Source organism: Oncorhynchus keta, chromosome 19 (assembly GCF_023373465.1).
Source record: "Oncorhynchus keta strain PuntledgeMale-10-30-2019 chromosome 19, Oket_V2, whole genome shotgun sequence".
NCBI lineage: Eukaryota > Metazoa > Chordata > Actinopteri > Salmoniformes > Salmonidae > Oncorhynchus > Oncorhynchus keta.
Window position 1 is genome coordinate 63405352 of NC_068439.1, and position 24907 is coordinate 63430258.

Sequence of the window (24907 nt, forward strand, 5' to 3'; positions counted from 1 at the left end):
GCATAGGACACACACGTGTGTACATTGGTTTGTTATCAGTCGTCCACAATCGTGTTTTTTCTTTGTTTCCCTATTTTATTTCGTCTTTACATGGTATTAGTTTAGTCACTGCTTGAAATGGACAACAACGAAAATGGAAAGGAAGAAGACACGGATCAGTTTTTTCTTGACCATGTCCTGAATACGCTGTATGATTTCGGTAAGCAAAAGTTAGCAATTTAGCTTGCTAGTTAGAAAACAAAGCAAAGCTAGCGTGTTGGAATCTAGCTAGCATTAGCTATCCAGAGATGGATGTCTTACTAGTTAGTAGTGGTTGGACGTCATCTTTTATTTACCAGTTTAGCTCTGCTTTTTATACTTGCTAGCCATTAATTTAGCTAGTTAGCAGAAAAGCTAACGTTAGCTAGCTGTGTCTGTGACGTGTTGAAACAGGGCCAACCTCTTCCTGGAGAGTAATTGGCTGTGCAGGCTTTTGCTCCAGTACTGCATTAACATGTGTTATACTAATGAGCTGCTTTTTAGAAACGTGATTAGCATAATCAAGTGTATTTGAGCAGATTTGGAGTAACTAGCAGCTCTCCATGAGCCGTGGCCACCCCAGTTCAAGGAGAAAGGTAGCTAGTTGCTCATTTGTGTGGCTTGGTGCGGGTGGTCTTGAAGATTTTTCTAACAGCATGTTGTTACAGGTGATCGAACAGTATCAAAGAGAAAACACAAGTCACAGAAGAAGAGATCCCAAAGGAGTGAGTTGGAGGACGAAGACGCCGCTGCAGACGATTGCAGTGATACTAAAGACAGTCTGGAAGTCAGACATTCAGATATCTCAGCGATTGACCTTCCTGGTGCTTCTGAAGTTGGAAACACAAGTTCAACCACTAAACAGGCACCACCAGTAGAGGTGGTCACATTCCAGGATCCTACAAAGAGACTGAGACAAGCCAGAAAGCCAGTGCCCGAGGTCAAGGACAAGGTACTATGCCTAACGGTATCTGTAAATGGCATATTACGGTTTCACCTCAACCTGAGCCTCTTGTCAGAATCATTGCATCTCATACATTTTTCCTCCCTTCTAGCCTCCTCAAACAAAAGAGAAAAAGGTGGACCCAGATGAATTCAGTCTAGAAAAGGTAAAAGTGAATGTTCTAGGATATTGAAATTCTACCCAATTATGATACAATCTTATATGAATGATCCAATTATTTTGTTGAAATACAATGTTTTCCTGTTTTATTTTGTTTGTTAGGCTCGGTTAGAAGTTCATAGATTTGGAATCACTGGATACCAGAAAGTGCAGCAGAGGGTTTTTGAACAGGAGCGAGCCATCATGCTTGGAGCAAGGGTAAACTGTGGTTGCATAAAGTAAACATGATATTTTATGCACATTCCAGAATATGTCATCTCTCCTGCTATTTGCACACCAACAGAGTTTACCATATAATTTCATACCCTCGTAATCTACAAACATGATCCTCGGACAAAGTTGTGTAAAGTTGGAGTTGGTTATGATGAAGCAGAGTAAATAGTCTGACAAATTTGTATTTTTATCACAGCCCCCGAAGAAGGAGTATGTAAACTACAAAGTGTTGCAGCAAAGGGTTAAGGACAAGAAGCAAAAGGCAAAGGACGAGATTCAGACGGTAAATTGAATGATATCCCCCTAATTTCGCATTGTGTGTGATGTCATCTCAGTTCTGAATTTGTATACCAATTATTTTCCATTCTAGGACTTAAAGAAAAAGAAGATGACTAAACCAAGGTTAGTGATGTTAATCTAAGTTTAGCTTTTAAATAGATTTCCAAATATGTGGACATTTTGCCACAATTGAATAGGTTTGAACCACTGTCAGTAACTGTTATGTAGTACATGTTTGCTCCATGCCTCCAGTTATGAATTTCTGCTTCCCTTAAGTGTTAAATCTCCATGTTTCATACTGTGTTCACTGAATGTTTCATGCTGTACCATTTACTAGGGATGAGAAGAGGAAGTCATCGTCCAGTAAAGCGCCAACAGGCCAGGTGGGACGCTTTAAAAATGGAATGCTGGTCCTGAGCACCAAAGAAATTCAGAAAATAAAAGCCTCCATCAAAAAAAAATAAGTTTAAAATAAATGCCACAAAAGTGATGAAGTGAAAACAATGATTAAGAGTTGCATTTTTGGGAGTTAAGAGACTTTTCACATGAAGATGCAGTAATGGACAATTGATGTCCAAGCCACAATTAACATAATCCCAGAAAGACTACAGAAAAGATATGAAGAGCACATTCATATTCCATCACAGTTTATTCATTATATAAAGGAAAGACAGCATTTTTCTTCTTTTAAACTGTATAATATGAAAACAATGCCAACTCATTTCATATACAAACCACTTAGAAGTACGAAACGTTTACATCGTATGATAACTAAAGAACATACGTAACAGAAATCTATAAAATAAAGCACAGCTTTTTGTGAACACACTGTACATTGATGCCAGTGTCCTAAAGGACCAGATGACATTCCCTATGAGGTTTGGTGGTGCACCCTGCCTAGTTTTCTGGTAGTGTGGCAGTGAGAGGGCACTAGCCACGACCCCAGGGCATGAGTTGCATGCCTGTGTTTAGAAGAGAGATGTCCCCCAGACACAGCAACAACCTTCCCCACATGGCATACTGAGAGTGGGAACAGTAAACGTGGGCAAAATAAACCTCTGAAATGTATTATACATTTATAAATAAATAGATGAAATAAATGTGTCTACTGTCAGTCTCTTGAGGCAGAGTGTAGGATTCAAACCCAATTGTAATCTGACAGTCATGACTTTCTAGCACTATTTTCTTTTGGATGGGGTGTTCACATTCAGAAGCAGGCTGGTAAATGCATGCCAAACACTACAACATGACATTTAGAGACGATAAGCTACTATGTGAATTTACTACAAAGATTCCTTTGATATTATGGTCTGTACCGGCAGTGTGTTTGTGAACACCATTTCCATGGTGATTGTTGAGAGGCTACATGGAGCCACTTTTGTTTGTAGGCCTCTGCAGTCATCCCTTTTGGGTACATGACACTTCACTATACTGTAGTTGCCAACACAAGCACTTATTGAGTTTTATAAGAATACCTTCATAACAGATGATTCTCTCATTGACAACATTCACTTGGAGACACTCAATAATCAACTGTACATGCTGCAACCTGATGCATTGGCTTGTCTATACAAAATGGCTTTAGTCAATATAATTTATGTACCCTGGGAATGGTCACCTCCACATTTTAGCTTTGGACATACTGTAGTTCTGTAATCAGACAGTCTGCTCTACATCATATCAACATGTTTAATGTACAAGGCATTGGCTCTGTTCAGAGAACATTAAACACAGCTAAATAAACCCAACATTAGATTCTAAGACCATTCAACAATGCATGACTATATTTGGTGTTTTTACAAAGCGAGGATACAAGAACAGTACAAATCATTTTCACCAAGGGTGTACCACCATGCTTCAACACAGACTCAGAGTAGAATTTTTATTCTAATAACAATAGCTTTATTCTTAATCCAAAAACCTATTACCATTTTGGATTAAGGGCACATCACTTTGAAGCAACACTTTTAGTAGCAGTCAGAGATTAAAATGTTCAAAAAATTAGAATTACAGAATATGATACAAAACAACTAACTGCATCTAATTATGATTAATGATATACCAGTATGTGAACTTTATGAGGACATGGTCAAATGTAAATGTGGGATAATAAGCCTGTGCTTATGTGCTTGAGCCCCATAAGATATTAAATTGTCACATAAATGATTAAACACTTATTTTTTTAGGAAATTAAAGTGATGCTGTAATTTTGACTTCAAACTCTATGGGGCAAATATATTTTACTGTACTAGGTAGTTTGAAAGGCTTCTGCATATCACTGTTTTAGGAATAGTTTTACTATGTACAGATGGAGTTTAGTAAACTAGTTTGCTTAGAATGCATGCTTAGGACACATTAGTCATATTTACAATTTCCTTACATATTATCTTGACCCTCTAGTGGTCTGTCAATACAATATTTCTAACTGCTTTACAATACCTTTAACAATACTTGTTTATTCACATGAGCATACACCCTCTTAATAAATATTTCAATAATGTAGTAAAACCCAATGCATATACAGTAAATCGTTTGAAAAAAGATACATATTTGCATTTTAAATAGTTTGACAAAATATACATGGCTATGTTACATCTCAATGTCACAGTGGTTTGGCGTCACTTTGAACCAAGATTTGTCATCTAGTGACAGAATTGTAGGTACCGTTTGTCCTCTGATTAGTCCTTTACACAGATCTGATGATCTGTGCTGGGGTGAATTCAATTTCATTAAATTAAATGTATAGTGTATAAAAGGTCATTTTCAATTGCGCAGATTTCAAGTTGATTTTATTCCAATTCTGGTATGGAAAGGCTTTGTAAAGTTGCAAAGACAGTATTTCACTGATAATGTGTCTAAGAAAAGCTCTATTATTCTCAACTTTTGAATGAGAAGGGAAGGGAAAGGAGGATAAATAGTCAGTTGTACAACTGAATGCATTCAACTGAAATGTGTCTTCCGCATTTAACCCATCTAGTGATTTCCTATAAAGAAATTGGAGTATAGAAAGTCTCTATGAAGGAACCTGAGAGAAGAGAAGTAGAGGAATGGTACTGTAGGACATCTCATGACTCTATCCTCATGGGATTTCGTTCTAGTGATGCACTTCATTAAAGCACCCTGTGGCATTTTGACTGTAAACACAGAATCTGATTGTACGGCTTGAGATGCAATTAGGACTTGGAAAATTACAAAAACAACAGAATATTTTATATACAAAAGTCCCTCGTATATAAGACTCCCTCCAAGGGTGATATTGGATCGTAGGCATTAAACAGCATACGATATGCTGTAGTAGCAAGAACAGATGGGGATGGAGCAGGAGGAGTACATTTTGACATTGGTGGGACTGTGCCAGGACACCTTAGGAGGCTACTGCTGCTTAAAATTCTTTGGCACCTCCATTCCTGTTAGTAGGGTAACCTGTGAAGGACAAACATTACAAAATGAGATCATGACAGACTAAGCTGCTGACTCGAGATCCAGGATTTGACTTTCAGGAGCCACAGAGTGTACTAACTCAACATAATGTATATTTTCTGGTACGTAAGAATTTAATACAAATATGTGCATATGCAAATATTCCTAATTTGGAGATTAATTTAATTTCTAAATTAAGCCTATAATCCTTGAATTTCGAGACAAAACTACCCACATTTTTACAAAAAAACAATGTTTTCCCATCTAAGCAACTCTGTCTGACTGTCTGTTCACCTGGACATTCCTGTTGATGCTGATTGCAGGCATGAAGACTCCCTCTAGGTTCTCGAAGGCCACGGGGCCATGCTGCTGTTTGTTGATAAAGAACGTTATAGTGTGCTTGTTCAGGTCCAGCAGGATGCCCACAGTGGCACCCTTGCTGATGCCCCCCTCGGCCCTGCAGAACACACACACACACACACACACACACTGAGTCTAGGCCTAATGGACCATATCAAAACAGATCAAACAGGCCCTTTGAGAGTGGTATGGGATCTCAGAGGGATAGAGGGTTGCCAATGACTCCAAACACAGTTTGCAGCAAATGGCTTTCAGCAGTTAATCGTTTCCTCTATTCAAAACATTAGATTTGACCTAATTGCAAAATAATGTGTGTTTTGTATGTAGGCTGTGTGTGAATTGATGTACAGTAAATCCGGATTACTTGTGGTTCAACAAATATATGAAAAACGCCTCTCGAGCTTTTCCTTCAGGGTGTGTAGCTTACTCCATTCCAATGGCACAAAGTCAAATAAATACATCGGTATCCAAACATCTTAAATACTTTGGCAATGCAAAGCTGTATGTAAATAGTTAAACTCAATCCAGTCAACTCACCCAAAAAGTCAGCAGATTTTTGGTTTTTGAGAGTGAGCAGCTCAAACAACAAAATGGTGGAAGTGTAAAAGCATCACCGTTGTCAAACAGCTATGTCACAAAGCTACAGGATTTCCTAGTGTATTTCCAGAGAAATCCACTAGGCGAAACAAACAAACAAGCAGGATTGCAAGCAAAAATCTGCCTTTGATGATTACCTGACATTCATGTATACTTGGCACTTTAATGAGGGAAATGAGTGAGTCATTTTGGGTGATAGGCTCCAACGTGACAGCTGACAGGAAGAGAAATAATGAGGGTGAACAAACACGAAGATGATCACAGGGAAACTTTTGAATCAGCTACTGAAAATGGTAACTACTACTGCATTATTGTTCATTAAGGGGGAAGGAGGATTGTGCTTTGTGTATTCTTGTCCCTGGAGGTAGATTGCTAAGCCTGTGGAATTTGAATCTATGTATTTCATTATTCTATGCTACTCAGTAAGTATACAGTATAAGATAAGTAAAAATGGATTATCACAAAATAATAAGATTATTGCCCTACAAATTATCTCTTCCATTTACAACTAACTGCCTGCCAATATTGTACGTGCGTAAGTGGGCTATTTCTGACAGTATGACACACAATGAGGATGATGATTATTTCTAAACTCGGAAGCTGTGGAGGAGCAGGAGTCAGCCTTCCGCCCCTGAGAGATGTCCCACCTACCTGTTGGTGTGGGAGTTGTTGTGCATGAACCAGCTGCGGTTGTTGTCCACGTACATGGCCCAGGCCTTATCATCCTTCCCCAGCATCATGTCCTTCATCGTGTTGATCCTCGCCACCCCGAACGCTGGGTCCGGGTGGTTGTCATAGCGATCCACCATGAGCTCCCAGTAATGTACCCCCTTGGAGAAGGCGGCAGTCCCCAGCACCACACGGTCATCATAGCTGTTGCAGCTCACCGTCTGGTTCTCATTGGTCAACACAATGTCCCTGTGAGCCGAGGCGGGGTCGAAGGTGAACCAGGCCACTGTAGGAGAGACAAAGTAGAGCAGTAGGATGAGTCGGAGAGAAAGGAGAACATTTCCAGGTCTCTAGGCCATGGCTGCCTGAGTGAACCTCAGTGGAAGATGGAGAGCAGGAAAGAATGAAACATGATGCTATTATAGAACAGCACGATCAGCTAGGACCCTATGGTGGGCTGCATACCGGGAGATGACACAATATTCACAAAGCGCCACAATGAAAAATTCAACTTGATGTTCTCATTTAAATGTCAAGCACTGGATTAATTCTCATTCCACAGCACTTTGCCCATAAGGCACTGCTGTATGAAATCATTGCAATGTATTGCTTTAATTAGCCCCATTCCTCAGAGAGACACTGCTATTTTGGAATAAACAGTTATCTGGCACACGACAGGCACTTTCTAAGGCCTCCACATGCAGAGATCCATTGTTATTGCAATTGGCAGAGCCATAGCTGGAGCCGCCTGTACTCTTAGTCTAAACTCTCTCCCTGCCTCACCGCTCTGTCAGCCGTCAGCACATTGCCAAGCTTTGCCTCCCAATCCCAGCCTTACACTCAATCAATGGCATCGACAGCCTATTCTCTCTCCCTCTGCTCTCTCTCTGTCTTCCCTCCAGAACTGACAGGCTAGAGTAATCACAGTCTGGCACGCACTCGCTGTCATGCTTTGCTAAACTGCAAAACCACTTCCACTGTCTGCCAGCACTATATCAGGACTGGACACATCTTTAGTGGAGCTCCTTCAGCTCTGGTTCTGGCATGGTGCTGCCTGATGTTTACTGCTCTCAGCTTTGAGCAGATAAACCAGGAGGATTCTGGGGACTCGGTCCCGGCTAACACCACCACACCCAGCCAGGACAGTGACAGATTGCACAAGTCAAATCAAACTTTATTTGTCACGTGCCGATTACAACAAGTGTAGACCTTACTGTGAAATGCTTACTTATAAGCCCTTAACCAACAGTGCAGTTCAAGAAGAGTTAAGAAAATATTTACCAAATAAGCTAAAGTAAGAAATAATAAAAAGTAACACAATAAAAGGACAATAACAAGGCTATATACAGGGGGTACTGGTATTGAGTCAGTGTGCGGGGGTACAGGTTAGTTGAGGTAATTTGTACATGTAGGTAGGGGTGAAGTGACTATGCATAGATAATAAACAGCGAGTAGCAGCAGTGTACAAAACAATGTAAATAGTCTGGGTGGCCATTTGATTAATTGTTCAGCAGTCTTATGGCTTGGGGGTAGAAGCTGTTAAGTAGCCTTTCGATCCTCGACTTGGCCCTCTGGTACCGCCTGCTGTGCGGTAGCAGAAAAAACAGCCTATAACCTGGGTGACTGGAGTCTCTGACAATTTTATGGGCTTTCCTCTGACACTGCCTATTATATAGGTCCTGGATGGCAGGAAGCTTGGCCCCAGTGATGTACTGGGCCGTACACACTACCCTCTGTATCGCCTTATGGTCAGATGCTGAGCAGTTGGCATTCTTCAGAGTCGCCTTCCATTAAAGTGGGATCGGGATGCCATTGCCATTAAGGACACAAACAATAGTGTTGCTGGTTGATGGAAGGGAGAGGCACTGCCGGCAAACAGCAGGCTCTGGATGTCCCAGAGGACTAGCTTGGCTCAGCAGTGCTGAATTCAGAGTATCATACTGCACCCCAGGTACTAATTAAGCCTGCCGTCCCCTGGTCCCCAGTCAGAGAGTAGTCTTCCCTTTCATGTCTACAGTTAGGTCCACAGAGGGAGAAGACAGAAAGAAGACCCACCGTCAGATGTCTTCAGCACCACATTTTTGCTATAGGGCCCCACCCCGGTGGAGTTGTAGGCCTTGACTCTGGCGTTGTAGGAACTGTTGAAGTGGAGGCCGTCCACGGTGCACACGGTCTCCTTCCCTACATACACCTCCTAGAACATGCAGATATACAGTACAGAACAGGACCTTCTGGCGTTAGTTAGAGCTCTGACTCCAGCGTAAGCAATATGAATAACAAAAGATTCCGTAGAGGTGACAACTGTTGTCTATAGGTGAAATTTACTCCACATATAATTACAGTGGAAATGTATTCCACATATTGAAATAATCTTGGCTAAATAAAATATTTCCCATAGATTCCTTGCATTGCATAATGAGCATCAACTTTCTTTGATTAAAATATTTGATTATTTGACTAAATCTACTGTTAAAACAGCAGAGCGTGAAGTGCTCCATCCTAGTGTCAGACTACATGGAGCGTCGGACATGACGACACACACCGTCTCTAATATATGAAGTATTATCTGACCCTGTATTGACCCCCGTTGCCGTCGTCCAGCTCCAGGACGTAGCCTTCAATGGGGTTGCTAGGGGACACACTGACCCTCCAGGCCAGGGTGGCACTGTTGTTGCGGGTGCAGCACTTCTCCAGCTGCAGCAGGGGGGCCGAGGGCACCGTGGCAGACTCCACTGGAATAAAAATGGCAGGAACACCACAGAGGAGTTAACATCTATCACTGCATGGATAAGTAGCGGTGATAGTGGTTGTTGTCAGGCAGGTGTCAAATTTATAAGGGAAGAGTGTAAAGGGTAAAACATGCATGGGAAGAGAGCACTGTCGGGACCACTCTATGCCCCTTAACGTGGTGGCCTGGTGTGGGCTGGCAGGTCTCAAGGAGGAAAAGGGGACAACTTGGATTTGGATGATCATATAGCAGCTCTGAAATACCTCCTGAGCTCTCCGTGTCTTTCAGTCCACCTGCATGCATTTGTTTCAATAATGGAGTCTCCTGAATATCTGAAACACGATATTGGACATTTGTTCATGTGTGATGCTTGAGTTATTTTGCAACATAGTGGAACTGATCAACTGCAGTGCTTTCTCAAGAGAATGCTGGTTCAACTCCCCATGGGTTCAAAATCACATTTGTTTTACATTACGTTTTATTTGGGCCAGACTGAGTTGGCAACTAGGTAAGGGAAAATCTTGTCCGCTTCAGTAAGTGTTGAAGCGAACTGAAATACATATTAGTTTATGAAAAAATATATCCTGGTATTCTAGGACATTGCCAGGGGATATACACTACAAATCTTCCTCAGATTTACTCAAGCATAATATTTCGTTGCATGGTTAAATAGACTAATGGCAAAATAGCTGTGGACACAGTATACTCAGAATATTGAACTTGGTCACATCAGCCAAGCATTTGGATTGTAAAACATGGACACCTTTCTGGTCAGTTTTGCAAAAAACGTTTCTACCACTTCACCAAGCAATTAAGCACAGAATGAGTACAGATTATGCATTTCACAAGAGACAAGAGTATCTGCTCAACTGATGAACAGCCATACAAAAACACAGTACAGTCAGGCACACTTAAAATATGTGTCCACTGAAATCTAAGGGACAGATTGAAATTCACTGGGGGGTGGTGTGGTCCAAAATAGGGGAGGGTTATCTAACTTTCTTGTTTTGCTTTGGGGAGGGTTGTGTGTTTTTTGAGGGGCATAGGAGAGGGTAGTGCCTTTAGTCCCTGGTTTACATTCACTCATCTGCTCGTAGTTTTGCTATAAAGAACGGCTCAACTTACTTTTGATATTACCCTAATAAAGTTTAGAAACGTTTGTGAAGGTTTAGTATGGTGTGGCTTTTAAGCTCTCCAACTGACTCCGAAAGCTGAACTTGAGGTGAGGAAGACAGTTTCAGCCCTACCAGAGCTACTCCTATAATCTAACAATATAATGCTTCATCTTTATACAACATTAATGGATACATTTTTTACTAATTACCCTCCTTATGTAGGTATATATCTGTATAGCAGACGCAGTAGCCATCTGACATAAAGAAATCACATTGGCGTCGAAGCATCGGCATATCTCTCTCTCTGGGGTTAGGCCTACGCTTATTTGTTTAAATAGGAATATAATACAGTGGGCATGCAATGCCCTGATACATTTTGCACTAAAATCTCTGACAGCTGAACCGTGAGGTGAACAATGATTTTCTTTAGGAAAGTAGCCTAAACCCCCCCCTCAAAAAAATTGGCTTTAAAGTTTTGCATATGCTATATGCTCTCTCAGAGAGAGAGATATTCCGGTGCTATGACACCGATGTGATTTCATCGAAACACAAGGAATAGCTTGAGAGAATTGTACTTAAACTCCCCCTTCACACTCATCTGGAGGTTGAGCATTTTTTTGTCTATCTCTGCAATGTGTCTGTATTTATGTAATTGTATAGTATTTATGTAAACAAATAGGGACCACAATGGAAATAAGTTGCCGACTTTATTGTGAAATCCTGGTCACTTTAAAAAAATCTTTGTGTACAGTATATGTATTTTTTTAACTGACAAAATCTATCGATCAATCAATCCAAACTGCAGTGGCCAATTGATGAATGGAAAGAGACATTTGTTACTGTCAGGATTTGGCCAGGGTTGTTCCGGTTTTTGGTCACTAGATGCCCCCATTGTGCCTTTTGACCTTTTGTTTTCCCTTGATCCCCATTATCATTTGCACCTGTGCCTCGTTTCCCCTGATTGTATTTAAACCCTTTGTTTTACTCAGTTCTTTGCTCTGTGTTTGTATGTTAGCACCCAGCCCTAGTACTCTGTGAGCTCTTGTTTATCCCGGTGGAGTTCTTGTTTTTTTTTTGTTCTTGTTTGTTTGTTTTTGAGTATCTTTTGAGGCTTTTTGTGCTGTGCCTTCCACCTTGTGGATTTGCCTTTTTGTCTTGGAGGATTGCCTTTGTTCTTGTGGAATTCCTTTTGAGGTTGTGGAGTTACATGTTTTCCTGAAAAACTTCACTTTTTACTTCATTAAATACACCGTCTCAAGTACTGCTGTGTCTGCCTCATCTTCTGGGTTCTGCTGACTATTCGTGGCTCAGTTGATTTAGTGACTGTTTCTCACTCCGGAGACCCGGGTTCATAACCGGGTCCTGACAGTTACATAACATCAAAATGTTTAATGACATTCGGCTTTTGCCAAGCCAAGCCTTTAATACAGGGTAAGCCTACAATACAGGGAGGGATGTATTCTGTTTGTCTAGATTGATATAGTCTATTTATTGTGCTGTTCAAAACAGAAACCATGATATTGAAGTGCCCAGAGTCTGTATGCTTTGCTTATTGGTTGTGTGGTGCATTAGCACAGAAACCTAAGATTTGTTGCATATATTTTATAGAATTATAAATATGGCATCAAAATGTTGGAAATCAGATTTCCCCCTAGCTGATCATTGTCTGCACCAGGCTCTGATCGTTGTGTAATGAAACAAACAGGGAGAGAGGGTGGTCGGCGAACCCTCAACATTCTGGCCCGTAGCCCTGCGTGGCATCGACTGTTCCACAAAAGCATGCTGAAGTGGTAAAGTAGATATCCACGTTTATAAATACATGGTTGCTACAGTTATTGTTATTTGTGGTCTTAAACATTATTTAGATTTAGAATTCTATGCAGGGGGAGGGTGTTAAATTTATTTTACAGTACAAGGGGATGGTCATGTGAAAACTTTGGGGGGGTGCATTTGTTTTTCATGACAACTTGAGTTGGACCGGCCCCCCTCCCCCAGTACATTTCGAACTGTCCTTAACAATGTAACAATATATTAAATGTGTATGAATAGACTCACACTATACAAACTGTAGCAAGTATATGAATATGACGTATAAAACGGATTAAAACGTTACATAGATTGGGTACCTTTGCTCTGGACAAAGTCCAGCTGTATTATGGTCTGAAGCAGGGGGTCGGTGTTCAGGGTCAGGTCAAACTCAGGGCCCACCTTGGGCTCCAGAGCCCCTTTGACCCACTGGTCCTGAGACGATGTCACACGTTTGATCAGCGCATCGGAGATCTACACAGAGACACACACAGCAGGAGGGATCAGCATCAAAGAAGATACAACTCCCCTAAAACTTGAATCTACATAGTAAATATACTATTACAGAGCGGAATATGGTTGGCTTTTTATGATTTATTCGAGGCTTTGTGCTTCTGGAAAAATGCCAGCAGGAAATGTGCTGCATTTAGGAATAACCCTGTAGGGCACTGGTTCCCAACCTTATTCAGTTACTACACCAACACCTGAATTTGGCTCTGTGCGAAGTACCCCTGAAGTACCCCCTCATGTGCATTTTACCAGTAGCCCAGTGGACTCAGGAGTCTTCTCAAGTACCCCCTGTGGATGGGCCGAGTACCCCCTGGGGTTCTAGTACACCTGGTTGGGAATCACTGCTGTAGGGTACCAGCTTTCATGATACCTGCAGAGCTTGTGTACGAATTTATACAAGCTTTTATGTACAGAGCACAGATTTTGTTCCAAGGGGTATAAGAAACTGTACAATCAATACTTCATGCAAATTTGAAGGGAGGAGATAAGCATCGATTCCCAGAAGATAGTCTTTCCACTCTATTTCATCTGATTCAGACCACTCCTATCAAAAGACCAGGAGAATCAATGGCTTCCAGCTAATGGTGTGGGGAACTAAATATGACAAGTCACCTAGATGAGGGTGTCACATACCAACATTCGGTATCACGTTAATCTTTATTAGTACAAGCCAATGAGAAATGGTTTGGAATGACCTATCAAGTATCAATATCTTCATCCACATTTCGCCAACAACAAAAACATGTATTCACATCTTTCTACAAACGTATCATATGTACTCAATCAATATTTATTAGTATAGTAAAAGATATAAGCGGTTCTTCAAAGGTTTCCTCTATTTGGTCTTAGCATTTATAGCCCAGTAGGAGGCAGGGACATCTGAGGGAAGTTTTCTCTGCGTGAGAGGCAGACCGGCAGGCAGCAAGGATAGCCTCATCCATAACCTTCTACTAGTAGAGCTCCTGACCCATTCATCTATCCTTCCATTCATCACTACTGTACCTGCAGGAAGCCGCTGGGGTCGTTCTCTTTGATCACCTCCAGACAGTACTCCATCATGCCTGTAGTCTGACGTAGCTTCATAGTGCAGTGAGTGATCTGGTCACGCACCACCTGAACACAACACATGAGAAGCCAAGGACACAGACAGGCACCCTTTAATGTCATATTAACACTGGGCAGGCATTTCACACACACACACACACACACACACACACACACACACACACACACACACACACACACACACACACACACACACACACACACACACACACACACACACACACACACACACACACACACACACACACACACACACACACACAGGAGGCTGGTGGGAGGAGCTATAGGAGGGCAGGCTCATTGGAATGTCTGGAATGGAATATATGGAGCGGTATCAAACGCATCAAACATATGGAAACCACATGTTTGACTCTGTGTGCTTCCCCCTCTCCACAGAGCACACAGCACTGGGAGAAAGGGATTTGGATGAGTGTCAAAGCCATTCATTCACAGCTAATTGAAATTCAGTGGACTGTCACCATTTTATGAGCCATTTTTTGGGTAGACCACTTATACCTGCTCATGTGTTCAACTCATCTTTGCATTCTTTGCATTTTCAGGAAAAAAATATGACTATCAGATTATAATGAAAAGGTCATACAAGGTAGATTCATTTCAAAGCAGTTAATCACTCTATTATCAAATTAAGCCTTACAATTCCAAACTTATCCAATAAATAATTAGATTAAGTCACTGACACATTCAGGCAATAAGCCCATAATTAATTAAATGCTCATAAACCATTCAACTGGATCTTAATTTAATAAAATAAGCATAAAATTAGCATTCCGAAAGGTTAGATTGAATAAAATATCACACAAATATAAACACACCAGAGGACAGTCAGGAACTGTCATATCTATCCAATGATAATGAATGGGTGGTAAGGTAAATAATTGTAACAACTCAGATTGAATTGACTGTATAATCCTCACATCACGCAACATTAAAACAATAACAATCCAGCATTCTATGGATTACGCCTGGACTAGACTGTCACGAATCGCATGACATTACTCTCTCCTTGGGAATGTGTAGTGTGGCGAAAGAGGCCACTGATAAAAACACAGCCGACAGACTACTGGCTCGGAAGAAATGAATTAGAGGAGAAAATGACGTTCACCGACACAAACTAACACAACACTTGACGATTGAATAGCGGGAAACAAATGCCCTGATGTTGGGATTACATGATAAAAAATAAGATATTTGTGCCTTTGATGATAGAAACAGCTGTGTGATAGCCGAAATATTTTCAGGGATCATTGTCTTGTAGCTGATATAAAGTAGCTTACCGCTAATCACCAACCATCCATCTCCACCACACTGTAGGAGATTAAATGTAATGGACACCAAATGCTGTCACGACAGTAGTTTGGTAAAAGCCCAACAACTGCTATTTACAGTCCAGTTACTGACTTTACCATATGGCCGTGAACTAAAGTCCATAAAACTCTTATTTTGTAATCTTCTGAAAAGGGCACATTAGTGTGACGGCCTTAATCAAAGTGAAATGAAAAGACCCTTTTTTCTGCTGTGTGATGCTGCAGCAGTCCTAGCTGCTCTTCAGCTCCAGCCCTGATAAACACAACAGCTGTCCTCTGAAGCCCCAATCCTCCAGCCGGGCACGTTGAGCCTGGGCATGGATCCATGTGACCCACTGAGAGCTTAACGCCAGCCAGCCTGCAGGCCAAGGCCCACCCCTCAGCTGGGGCTTCAGAAGGAGAGGACAGGGGAAGGAGAGGAGAGAGACCTGGGTCCAGATGCACCTCGACCTAGGCCAAAACAAGTGCACAACCCTGGATGCCCTTTCTAGAGAGAGCTGACAGCTGAGTCTATCACTACTCAGAGTTGTATTATGAATAACAGTTATCTATTGATCATATTTTTTAAGTGTGCAAAGTCATGTTAACATGTTTGATGCAGAGAGAGTAGTCATTATTGTTATCAATAAACCATTCACCAAACTGAATGATGCCATCTGTACATTACAGCCAACATAACTTGGTCCCCAGGCTAATTGTGCACAGTATAATCCAAGCTTGGTCTGGTGTGTGAGACTGCAGTCAACATGACGTTCCCACCCATCAAGCTGTTGGAGTGTCCATCAGATCAGACCCACTGACCCACCTTGAGCTTGTACTCCCTCTCTTTGGTAACCTTGGTGAGGAGCTTGGCTTTCTGCCGCGTCAGAGCCTCAATAAGGGCGTCACACTGAGCCACCAGGCAGGCCTCGAACTCCACCCCATTCTCCTGCCAGGGACACAACACAACACATCGCTTAATGACAGAACAGGGAGGTACAGGGCGCTAGGGCGAGACACAGGGAGACAGGGGACAAGGACACCACTGGACTGCATATTCTGACACCACGCTGACTCCTGTTAAATCATCCATCATCGACACTGTATATCAATAATTTACGTGAGAGTAGATGAGGCCTGAGATAGTGAATTCTAATCTAGAAACACTTTGCATTCAGTTCAAGGATGAGCAGAGCTGGGATTTTACTCAAATACAATCCTCTCAAACTGAGAATAAGAGTCTTAATAAATCAAATTTCATTTGTCACATGCACAAAATACAGTACATGCCACATGCACCAAACAGGTGTAGAACCTACTATGAAATGCTTCCTTACAAGACCTTAACTAACAACGCAGTTCAAGAAATAGTTAAGAAAATATTTACTAAATAAATTAAAGTAAAAAATTATAAAAACTAACACAATAAAATAACAATAACAGGGCTATATACAGGGGGTACCAGTATTGAGTCAGTGTGCAGGGTACAGGTTAGTTGAGGTCATTTCTACATGTAGGTAGGGGTGAAGTGACTATGCATAGATAATAAACCACAAGTAGCAGCAGTGTAAAAACAGGGGGGGGTCTTTGACAATACACAGCATTGCTGCGACTGATAAGACATGGAGGTGCAGTATAAAAGCTGTGATTGTCTGGGGCAGTCTCTGTGGACAGTGTTGCCGTGCTGATTAGAGTGGCACAGCAGCCCTCTCCTGCTTCAGCTGTGAGCGTGGTCACAAACAGATACCTTTGTACCCGCTGAGCGACAAGAAGTGCATTATATGTAGTGCCAGCCTAAAAATAAATAAAAACATTTTATAGTCCCCACAAGTTTCCTGCATAATAAAAAAATTCCAGAAAGTGACATTGTATGAATCGGGGGCTTATTTCTTCTTTCTTTGAAGTATTTGTTGAGCATCTGTATACCCTTGATCTACAAAGTTGACTACAAAGTTGACTAAGTAGTTTATGGGGAATACAAGTTCAATTGATATAGGACAGAAATAACAGTATTCTATTTCAATACATGTGGATATTTTAATTGGATCTGCAAGACCCAATGTTACCTGTATCTGCTGAAGCATGTTCTTCAACTGCACCAAAAATTCCTTGGCATCCTTGGCTTTATCCGACACACCATTCAAAGCTTGGGACAGTTGACACTGTGAATCAAAAACACACAATTAATCATCCAAAATAAAGACAAAATACAATCTATGCAGACATTTCAATTGAATGAGTTTGAGAATGCAGCCACTTCTGAGCAATAACTCTCCATGTCACTTCTCTAACATGTTAAGATTAAAGCCTGGGGCAGTACCAGTGACGAAATACTCAGTACAGTACCAGCGATGATGCAAACAACTAATAAACACTTCACTCAAGCACACCCACATGACCTCTTTGGTCATAATAATCAAGGAGATTCAAACGAGCACCTCAAAGCCATGTGTAGAAGTCAAGCCCTCACCTTGTAGTCCTATAATCATTTATTTCTCTATCTTTCACCAGATCTGCTCTGTGCTGAGGCTCATGGCCCATGAGTGATGGGTAATCATGGTGTAAACCAACCCTGCTGTGATCAATCTGGCCAGGATCACAGCAACCACCCCCCCCCCCCCACCCCCGCCCCCGCTCCTCCCACCTGCTCCTCTTCCTCTGGGCCTCCCTCTCTGGGGCTGGGCCTGTGGGCTATGTGCGTAGGTTCAAGAGGGCTGCAAATCTAGCCATCTGGCAAAACAAGCTGTCTGTCTGCACCACTAACAAGGGGATGAGTGATTCCCCTCCTCTTTGCTGTTTCTTTCCACCAGGGCCCGAGTCACAGCCCCAGACAGATAGGACAAGACAAGGGGGCATTGCCAGTATGTCTACTAAGCCCTTTCTCTCTATACTGTGACACTGTGTCTGGGTGACCTCCGGGGGTCAGGGGGAGGGGTCCGGGGGCCCTCCTATGGGGACAGAGCCGGCCACACGGCAACCTCCTGCACAACACCAATTAATGTCCTTTCACTGGGTTGTGCTTGTTTATCCTGACAGTGTTGTATGGGAGAGTTGGATTCAATATGGTAAGGAAGGATGCTACTGCTCAACATGAAGAAATGACCAAGGGAGCCATATCTTCAAGGTTTTATCAGTCTTGTCATGAGCCCCCATTGTAAGATCCAGTTTTTCTTTATGAGCTAATACTAAACTTCATGTTATAATTAAGTTCTGGATATTGTCCTCATGTGGCTCAGAAGTGGTAGCGATCTCATTTGTAGAGATGGATTACAGCATCAGTGGTAGACGACCTACATAACCCCTTCACTGTCACTAAGGATGACAGGTGAGCTATGGCAGGAAGAAACACCTGTTGTGAAGTAATGATTAATACAGGTCATAAGATGAAAGGTGAGGCTCTATTCTTCAAAGAGGAATCCAATGAATCATTTTACAAATGTACCCTTAATCGTAATGTATTTCTTCCAGAAAAAAGGGGGGAGAGACATCCTTTTTCCTGTCAACAAATCAAATCAAAGTGTATTTGTCACATGCGCCGAATACAACAGGTAGACCTTACAGTGAAATGCTTACTTACAGGCTCTAACCAATGGTGCAAAAATTTTAAAAAGCATGTGTGTGTGTGTGTGTGGGGGGGGTAAGTAAATATAGTAAAGCTATATACACCTGTTAGTGAGGCTTATTGAGGTAGTATGTACATGTAGGTATCATTAAAGTGACTATGCATATATGATGAACAGAGAGTAGCAGAGGTGTAAAAAGAGGGGTTGGCGGATGGTGGGAGACAATGCAGATAGCCTGGTTAGCCAATGTGCAGGAGCACTGGTTGGTCGGGCCAATTTAGGTAGTATGTACATGAATGTATAGTTAAAGTGACTGTGCATATATGATAAACAGAGAGTAGCAGCAGCAGCGTAAAAGAGGGGTTGGGGGGGTGCACACAATGCAAATAGTCCGGGTAATCATTGGTTACCTGTTCAGGAGCCTTATGGGGGTAAAAACTGTTGAGAAGCCTTTTTGTCCGAGACTTGGCAATCCGGTACTGCTTGCCATACGGTAGTAGAGAGAACAGTCTATGACTGGGGTGGCTGGGGTCTTTGACAATTTTTAGTACCTTTTGCCTCTGACACCGCCTGGTGTAGTGGTCCTGGATGGCAGGCAGCTTTGCCCCAGTAATGTACTGGGCCGTACGCACTACCCTTTGAAGTGCCTTGCGGTCGGAGGCCAAGCAATTGCCGTACCAGGTAGGGTGTGCTGGTCTATCCTGCCGGGGCAGCGTGCATCCCGCTAGCTGAACATCCATGTCGACATTCAGCCACAATTCCGTGAAGCATAGAGAGAGGGCAGCCAGCAGCATCCTTCCTCTCTTATTATCTGATGCAATGAATGCAATGAAGAGACCCAGTAATGTCATTAGAGAGAGAACTCTTAAGTAATGTGCATGACATTCAAGAGAAGAGGCTTTCAACAGTGGAGGAGCATAGCTATTCATTTCCAGCCCAGTGTTTGGGGATCTGGGTAAGACGATGCAAAGCTGCAGCGCTCATCTGCGGTGTTGGCCATGATTTCAAATGGGCCTTTAGGGACACTCCTGGAGGAATAGCTTAGATTCTTATCGCATCCATTTCCTTTTTTGTTTCCCCTCTCTTTTTGTCTCCACCTCCTCCCTTTTCTCCCTCTCTCAGCAGCTGTGTCATTAGCGCTCCACATCTGGATGAGAGCAGAACCAATCTCCCTCCCCGGCTCAGCCTCACACAAATCCTCTGGCCGTATGGCACACTGCTGCTCCACGACCGACTAACGCTCAACAGCATGTCCACGACAGCCAGCACAGCACAGTACTGCACAGCACAGCCAGCTCAGTACAGCATCACAGAGAATGCACACAGTTTGTGTTTGCATTGCCACGTACTGTGTACAAACTCCCTGGAAGGACATGTATCATTCTTGAGGAAGCTTGGAATTACTGATGGCGACTTTCCTTTCCCGAAAGCCAGTACCTCAGCTTGGACCGAGGTACAGGAAGCAGAGACGGATTAGGTGGTGGGAGCAAATGTCATCTGCCTGCACCCAACCCGGCTCTTGTGCACTCTGATGCCAGTCACGGGAGGCTACTCGAAAAAGAGAGCGCAGCCAGGTTTGGTGTGTACCCCCCGCGACCTGTGTCTGCCTCGGTGAAGCACTGCTTGCTTATCTTCCCAGACTTGTTGATGAAGGGTCCGGTCCCACCTCAGTGATACGGTCCTACGTGGACTTTCGAGACCGGACTAGCTAAATGAGCCCTGCATAGCGTGCTAGCCAGGTTGGCTAACTATCTGAGGCACACTAGCTATTGCTAACTATTCCTGCCTCGCCACAGTGGTGTTGCTGGGTTAGCGCTCTTGTTTAGTATACAGTATGTAGTGTTAAATTGCTTGGTTATTCTAAACGGACCGCGCTGAGGTCAAAGACGCAAGCTAGCCTAGCTTATGCTAAAAAAAGCCTCCTGGTGAAAGTTGGCAAGCATGCTTAACTTCTGGCAAGTCAAATTTACTAGCTTTCCCCAGCATTATGGCAACCCCATTCCTATTTTCAGGTCCTAGAGTTGGAGGGAGTGAAGGAAACCGGTTTTGCGCGCACCTCCAATGAAAAAGTAGCCCCCTGAGCACTTCAATCAATCAATCAATCAAATTTCCGGGTAACCCCCGGGGTAACCCCCGGAGCAAGGGGCCATGACCAGTGCGCCCCTCCGCAAAAACATTACTGTGACAACAGTGCCCCCAAGCTTGGCAAACAGTCTCACGGAAACACAGTCTTTCTGGCTTCCGAGTGGCGCAGGGGTCTAAGGCACTGCGTCATGGTGCTAGAGGGTCGTCACCACAGACCCTGGTTAAATTCCAGGCTGTATCACAACCGGCCGAGATTGGTAGTCCCAATGTCGTCTGAGTTAGGGTTTGGCCGGGGTAGACCGTCATTGTAAATATGGGAACAGTGACATCAAGCTACAATTTGTTGTGCATCCCCCACGCTTATGCAACGTCATCACATCGACCGTTTCCGAGGCCTCAGAGCCCATTTTGAGGGAGGAAAAATCCTCCCATCTCCAGAAGCAGGCAATCTGAGTGGGTCCTATGCCCATACGGCCGGTATTCCTCGGTTACGAAAAGAGATGGGACTTCCCTCAGCTGCCCTCAGCAAGCACCTCAGAGTCTATAAACTCAGAAGGCTCACAAGCAACCAGCTTTCACAGCAATTGGCTGGTAGCGGCGGAGATGGAAACTCGATTCGGGGGGCATGGACACTTGTGCAGAGCGCACTGCATGTCAATTACCCAGAGTATCTGGCACTCAGGCGATTCCCCCAGTTTTTGTTGGGCTGGCTTGTGTTGGTTAGAACCGACAATATCTCAGTGGTGGCGTGCATCAACAGATGGGAAGAGACTGTCTCTCTCCCGCCTAACCTTTACTCACTCTCTATTGCTGGGGAAAAGTGTGCACATGCTTTTGCTTTGGGTGACGCATGTCCCCCAGTTGCCTTTACTCGGGTGCAGATATTTTATCTAGGTGGGACCCTCTCTCCCAGGTATGGGACATTTTCAGCATTTTTCTCGATGAAGGACCCAAGTGCCCCATTGGGAATGGACAGTCTGATGCACCAGTGGCCTTGGAACCTCCTTTACACGTTTCCGCCAGTGGTTCTGATTCACCTCACGTTGGAGTGTGTGCACCAGGACTGCTTACCATTGATTATTGTGGCTTTCCAGTGGCCCAGGCAGAGACATTCATATTTTAGGCGGGGACCCGTGGAAACTCCCGTAGCACAGGGACCAGTTGTCTAAGGCACAAGGCCAGAGATTTGGTTCATATGGGCCTGGCCCCTAAGAGGGCCAATTTCATAGCTAGAGAATTACCTCAGAATGTTATTGTTACCATTCAGTCTGCAAGGGTGCCCTCCATGAGAGAGCTGTATGCGTATAAGTGGCATGCATTTGAGCTCTGGTGCCAAGATAAAGGACTTGTTCCTTTTCAGTGCTCTTTTAGGGACATCCTGATGTTCCTACAGGAGCTTTTCAAGCATTCGCCACTTTAAAAGTGTACATGGCCGCTGTCTCAGCGTGTCATGTGGGAATTGACGGAACCTCACTGGGAGCAACCTGGTGGTGCAGTTCCTGAAAGAGAGAACCGGTCTCTAAAGACCGCTCTCTAAACCTATTGCGCCCACATGGGACTTGGCGCTGGTTTTGGACGCACTGTGTGCATCCCCTTTGAGCCTCTGGAATTGGTTGATCTGAAAATCCTCTCCTACAAAACCTACATGCTCATGGCTTTGCCTAAACATGTTGGGGACCTCCATGCGTTTTCCGTACACCCTTCCTGTACTCAGTTCGCCTCGGGAAACTCTAAGTTGGCGTTGCGTCCAAATGCCTCCTTCGCTCTGAAAGTCATGGCTATGCCCTACAGGTCCTTAGCTTTTGAGCTATTTCCCTTTTTGCTTCTGAAGAGCAACAAAGGTTACATGCCCTGTGTCCGGTGTGAGCTTTATGCACGTAACCAGGATATCCGCTTATGTGACCAACTTTTTGTCTGTTTTTGCTAATCCAGCTCGCGGCAGGGCGCTCTCTATGCAGCGTCTCTCCCACTGGATTTTCTGGATCTCCCTGGCATATACCAGTAAGGAGCCAGGTTTACATATGGGTGTACACGCCCACTCCATCAGGGCTCTGGCAGCTTCTTGAGCGTTGTTTAAAGGGTTGACTATAGGAGATATTTGTGTTGCGGGAGGTTGGGCATCACCACACACTTTTGTGAGGTTTTATCGCTTGGATCTCACTGCTCCCAGTATAGCACACAGTGTGCTAATGGCTGGGATAGGGAAAAGTCACCAGGCAGTGTGCCGTGTGCGCAATACCCAGACTGACGCATTTGGCGGGGTCAGGTCTGGGTGGTCTGCCATGGGCCGTTTCATTTAGTATCTGTTGGGGTCGGCTTGGGTTGCGATTATATTTCCCCATAGTATGTTCTACCGAAGTTGACTGACAAAGGGAACGTCACTTTATGATTATAACTACTGTTCCCTGAAGGAGGTACAACACCTGTTTGGCCCCGCACGGTCTGTTCCTGGGCTTGGTGAAGAGCGGTATTAAATTGAAGGAATGAATTTGAGCCTCACACTTATCACCTGTGGAAAGCCGGACTTCCAGCCGGACTTCCAGCGAGGTGCAGATTTCATTGGCCTTGTCAGTTGTGATTGTAGATCCTTCAACAGAAGTCGCAAGAGTGCGGCTCCCCGTACTATTTTTTACCTCATTTCCCTTAGTTATAGTAATAACGTTATGTTATATACTTAAAAGGAAGCGCCTTAACAAGATATCAAATATGGATAGGATTTAGTACATTAATATATGTATGAACGTGCAGAATATGGACAATTTCCATGACATAAAGCAAGGAATAATTCATTAATTATTTTTTCATACTATGGGTCAGTCAGCTTTCAGCTGTGTAGCTAAATACATCGAAAAGCATTGATCATACATTATTCCTGCTATTTGAGATATTACACATATTGTAAAACCTGTTACATACACTTACAAAGTTAGGATATATTAATCCCAATTTTTTCCAACATTCTGGTAACTTGCCACTGTGTAGCCATGGTAACACTTGCAGTATTTGCGCACAGCACTACAATCTCATGTCCACACACTTCACAAAGGTCTTGCCCAAGCACTCTTTCTCTCCTCTAAAAATAGCTCAAAAATTCTCCTGTTCCTATGCCTTTGGTTACAGTAGTTGCACACATAAAGTATACGCACTCATCCTTTTACCCCTGGCTCCCCCATCACCAAACGTTTATTCATCACAGCATTTACCAAGTCTAGTGTATCAGGAACTATGCAGCACACATATTCAATGGGATGGGAGATATTGTACTTTACATGACCTACATTCTGGAGCCAACACCATTGCTGGGTCTGGGAGAGGGGCTCCCTTTTTCTGTATGCCTGAGGTAGCATAGCAAGCTGTCTCCAGCTGCAGTATCATCTGTATCTACAAAGAGGAACCATGGTTTCTCTAATCTCCTAAAAGAGTCTTTGTGGCTATTTATAATGTGCAGTATTTGGGAATTCAGGACAAAACAAAGTTGGTTTTAACAATCGGCGAGCTGCCCTTCTGGACTTGGGCCCGATTGCGCATGTCTGCCTGCTGGTGCCAAGTGAGCAATGCCCTGGAATTGTGCATGCAGGTACAGAGGGGGGACTTGCCCACAGGACATTCACAGGAAACTACACCCCTGTGACTTACCATCCAATCCATCATCTGTGGTTTATCCTCTAGTAAATACATATTCATGATGTATTCCTGGCAATATTTTTTTTCACTAACTCACAGTGGCACTGTAAAAGGAGAGAAAAAATATAATTGATACCCTAAGGCAGTCCCCTGTGTTCCGTTGTTTCATTTGACATACTGTAAATAACATAAACATAATGATGTCCTTCTTTACATTACTTGCAAATCATGTTTGTAAAAGCATCCCCATATAGAAAGATAAGATTGACAACTGAAGGTCCAACAAAAACTAATGGGGGTTTATTGTTATTCTCACTAGCAAGCCAAGTGCAATACAACAACTTGAGCACTGTAATAAGAGACACACCCCACCACACAAGAGCTCTCACACACACACAGTCTCTTATTCCCAGTGGACGTGGGTCAGA

General features: G+C 43.3%; 2 protein-coding genes across 5 annotated transcripts in view; one reads left to right on the forward strand and one right to left on the reverse strand.

Moving 5' to 3' along the window:
- Window positions 1-49: 49 nt before the first annotated feature.
- Window positions 50-2733, forward strand: c19h1orf131 (chromosome 19 C1orf131 homolog). Its single transcript, XM_035794225.2, has 7 exons — window positions 50-199; window positions 687-970; window positions 1074-1127; window positions 1244-1339; window positions 1551-1637; window positions 1725-1756; window positions 1971-2733. Exons 1-7 carry the CDS (start codon window positions 118-120, stop codon window positions 2095-2097), a joined length of 762 nt encoding a protein of 253 aa, XP_035650118.1. The 5' UTR covers window positions 50-117; the 3' UTR covers window positions 2098-2733.
- The window catches only part of LOC118398660 (E3 ubiquitin-protein ligase TRIM9-like), a 30028-nt gene continuing 7373 nt past the window's right edge, over window positions 2253-24907 (reverse strand). Inside the window, exons 2-11 of one of the 4 annotated variants that reach the window (XM_035794219.2) lie at window positions 17274-17369; window positions 16034-16156; window positions 13841-13951; window positions 12649-12802; window positions 9671-9739; window positions 9251-9411; window positions 8735-8873; window positions 6662-6965; window positions 5348-5510; window positions 2253-5056 (exon numbers count right to left, since the gene is read on the reverse strand). In XM_035794219.2, coding sequence (XP_035650112.1) covers window positions 5006-5056; window positions 5348-5510; window positions 6662-6965; window positions 8735-8873; window positions 9251-9411; window positions 9671-9739; window positions 12649-12802; window positions 13841-13951; window positions 16034-16156; window positions 17274-17369 — 1371 coding nt within the window. In that variant the 3' untranslated portion in view covers window positions 2253-5005. Of the gene's footprint in view, window positions 5057-5347; window positions 6225-6661; window positions 6966-8734; window positions 8874-9250; window positions 9412-9670; window positions 9740-12648; window positions 12803-13840; window positions 13952-16033; window positions 16157-17273; window positions 17370-24907 lie in introns of those variants that run through there. The other 3 variants (XM_035794223.2, XM_035794220.2, XM_035794222.2) reach the window with 3 other exon arrangements.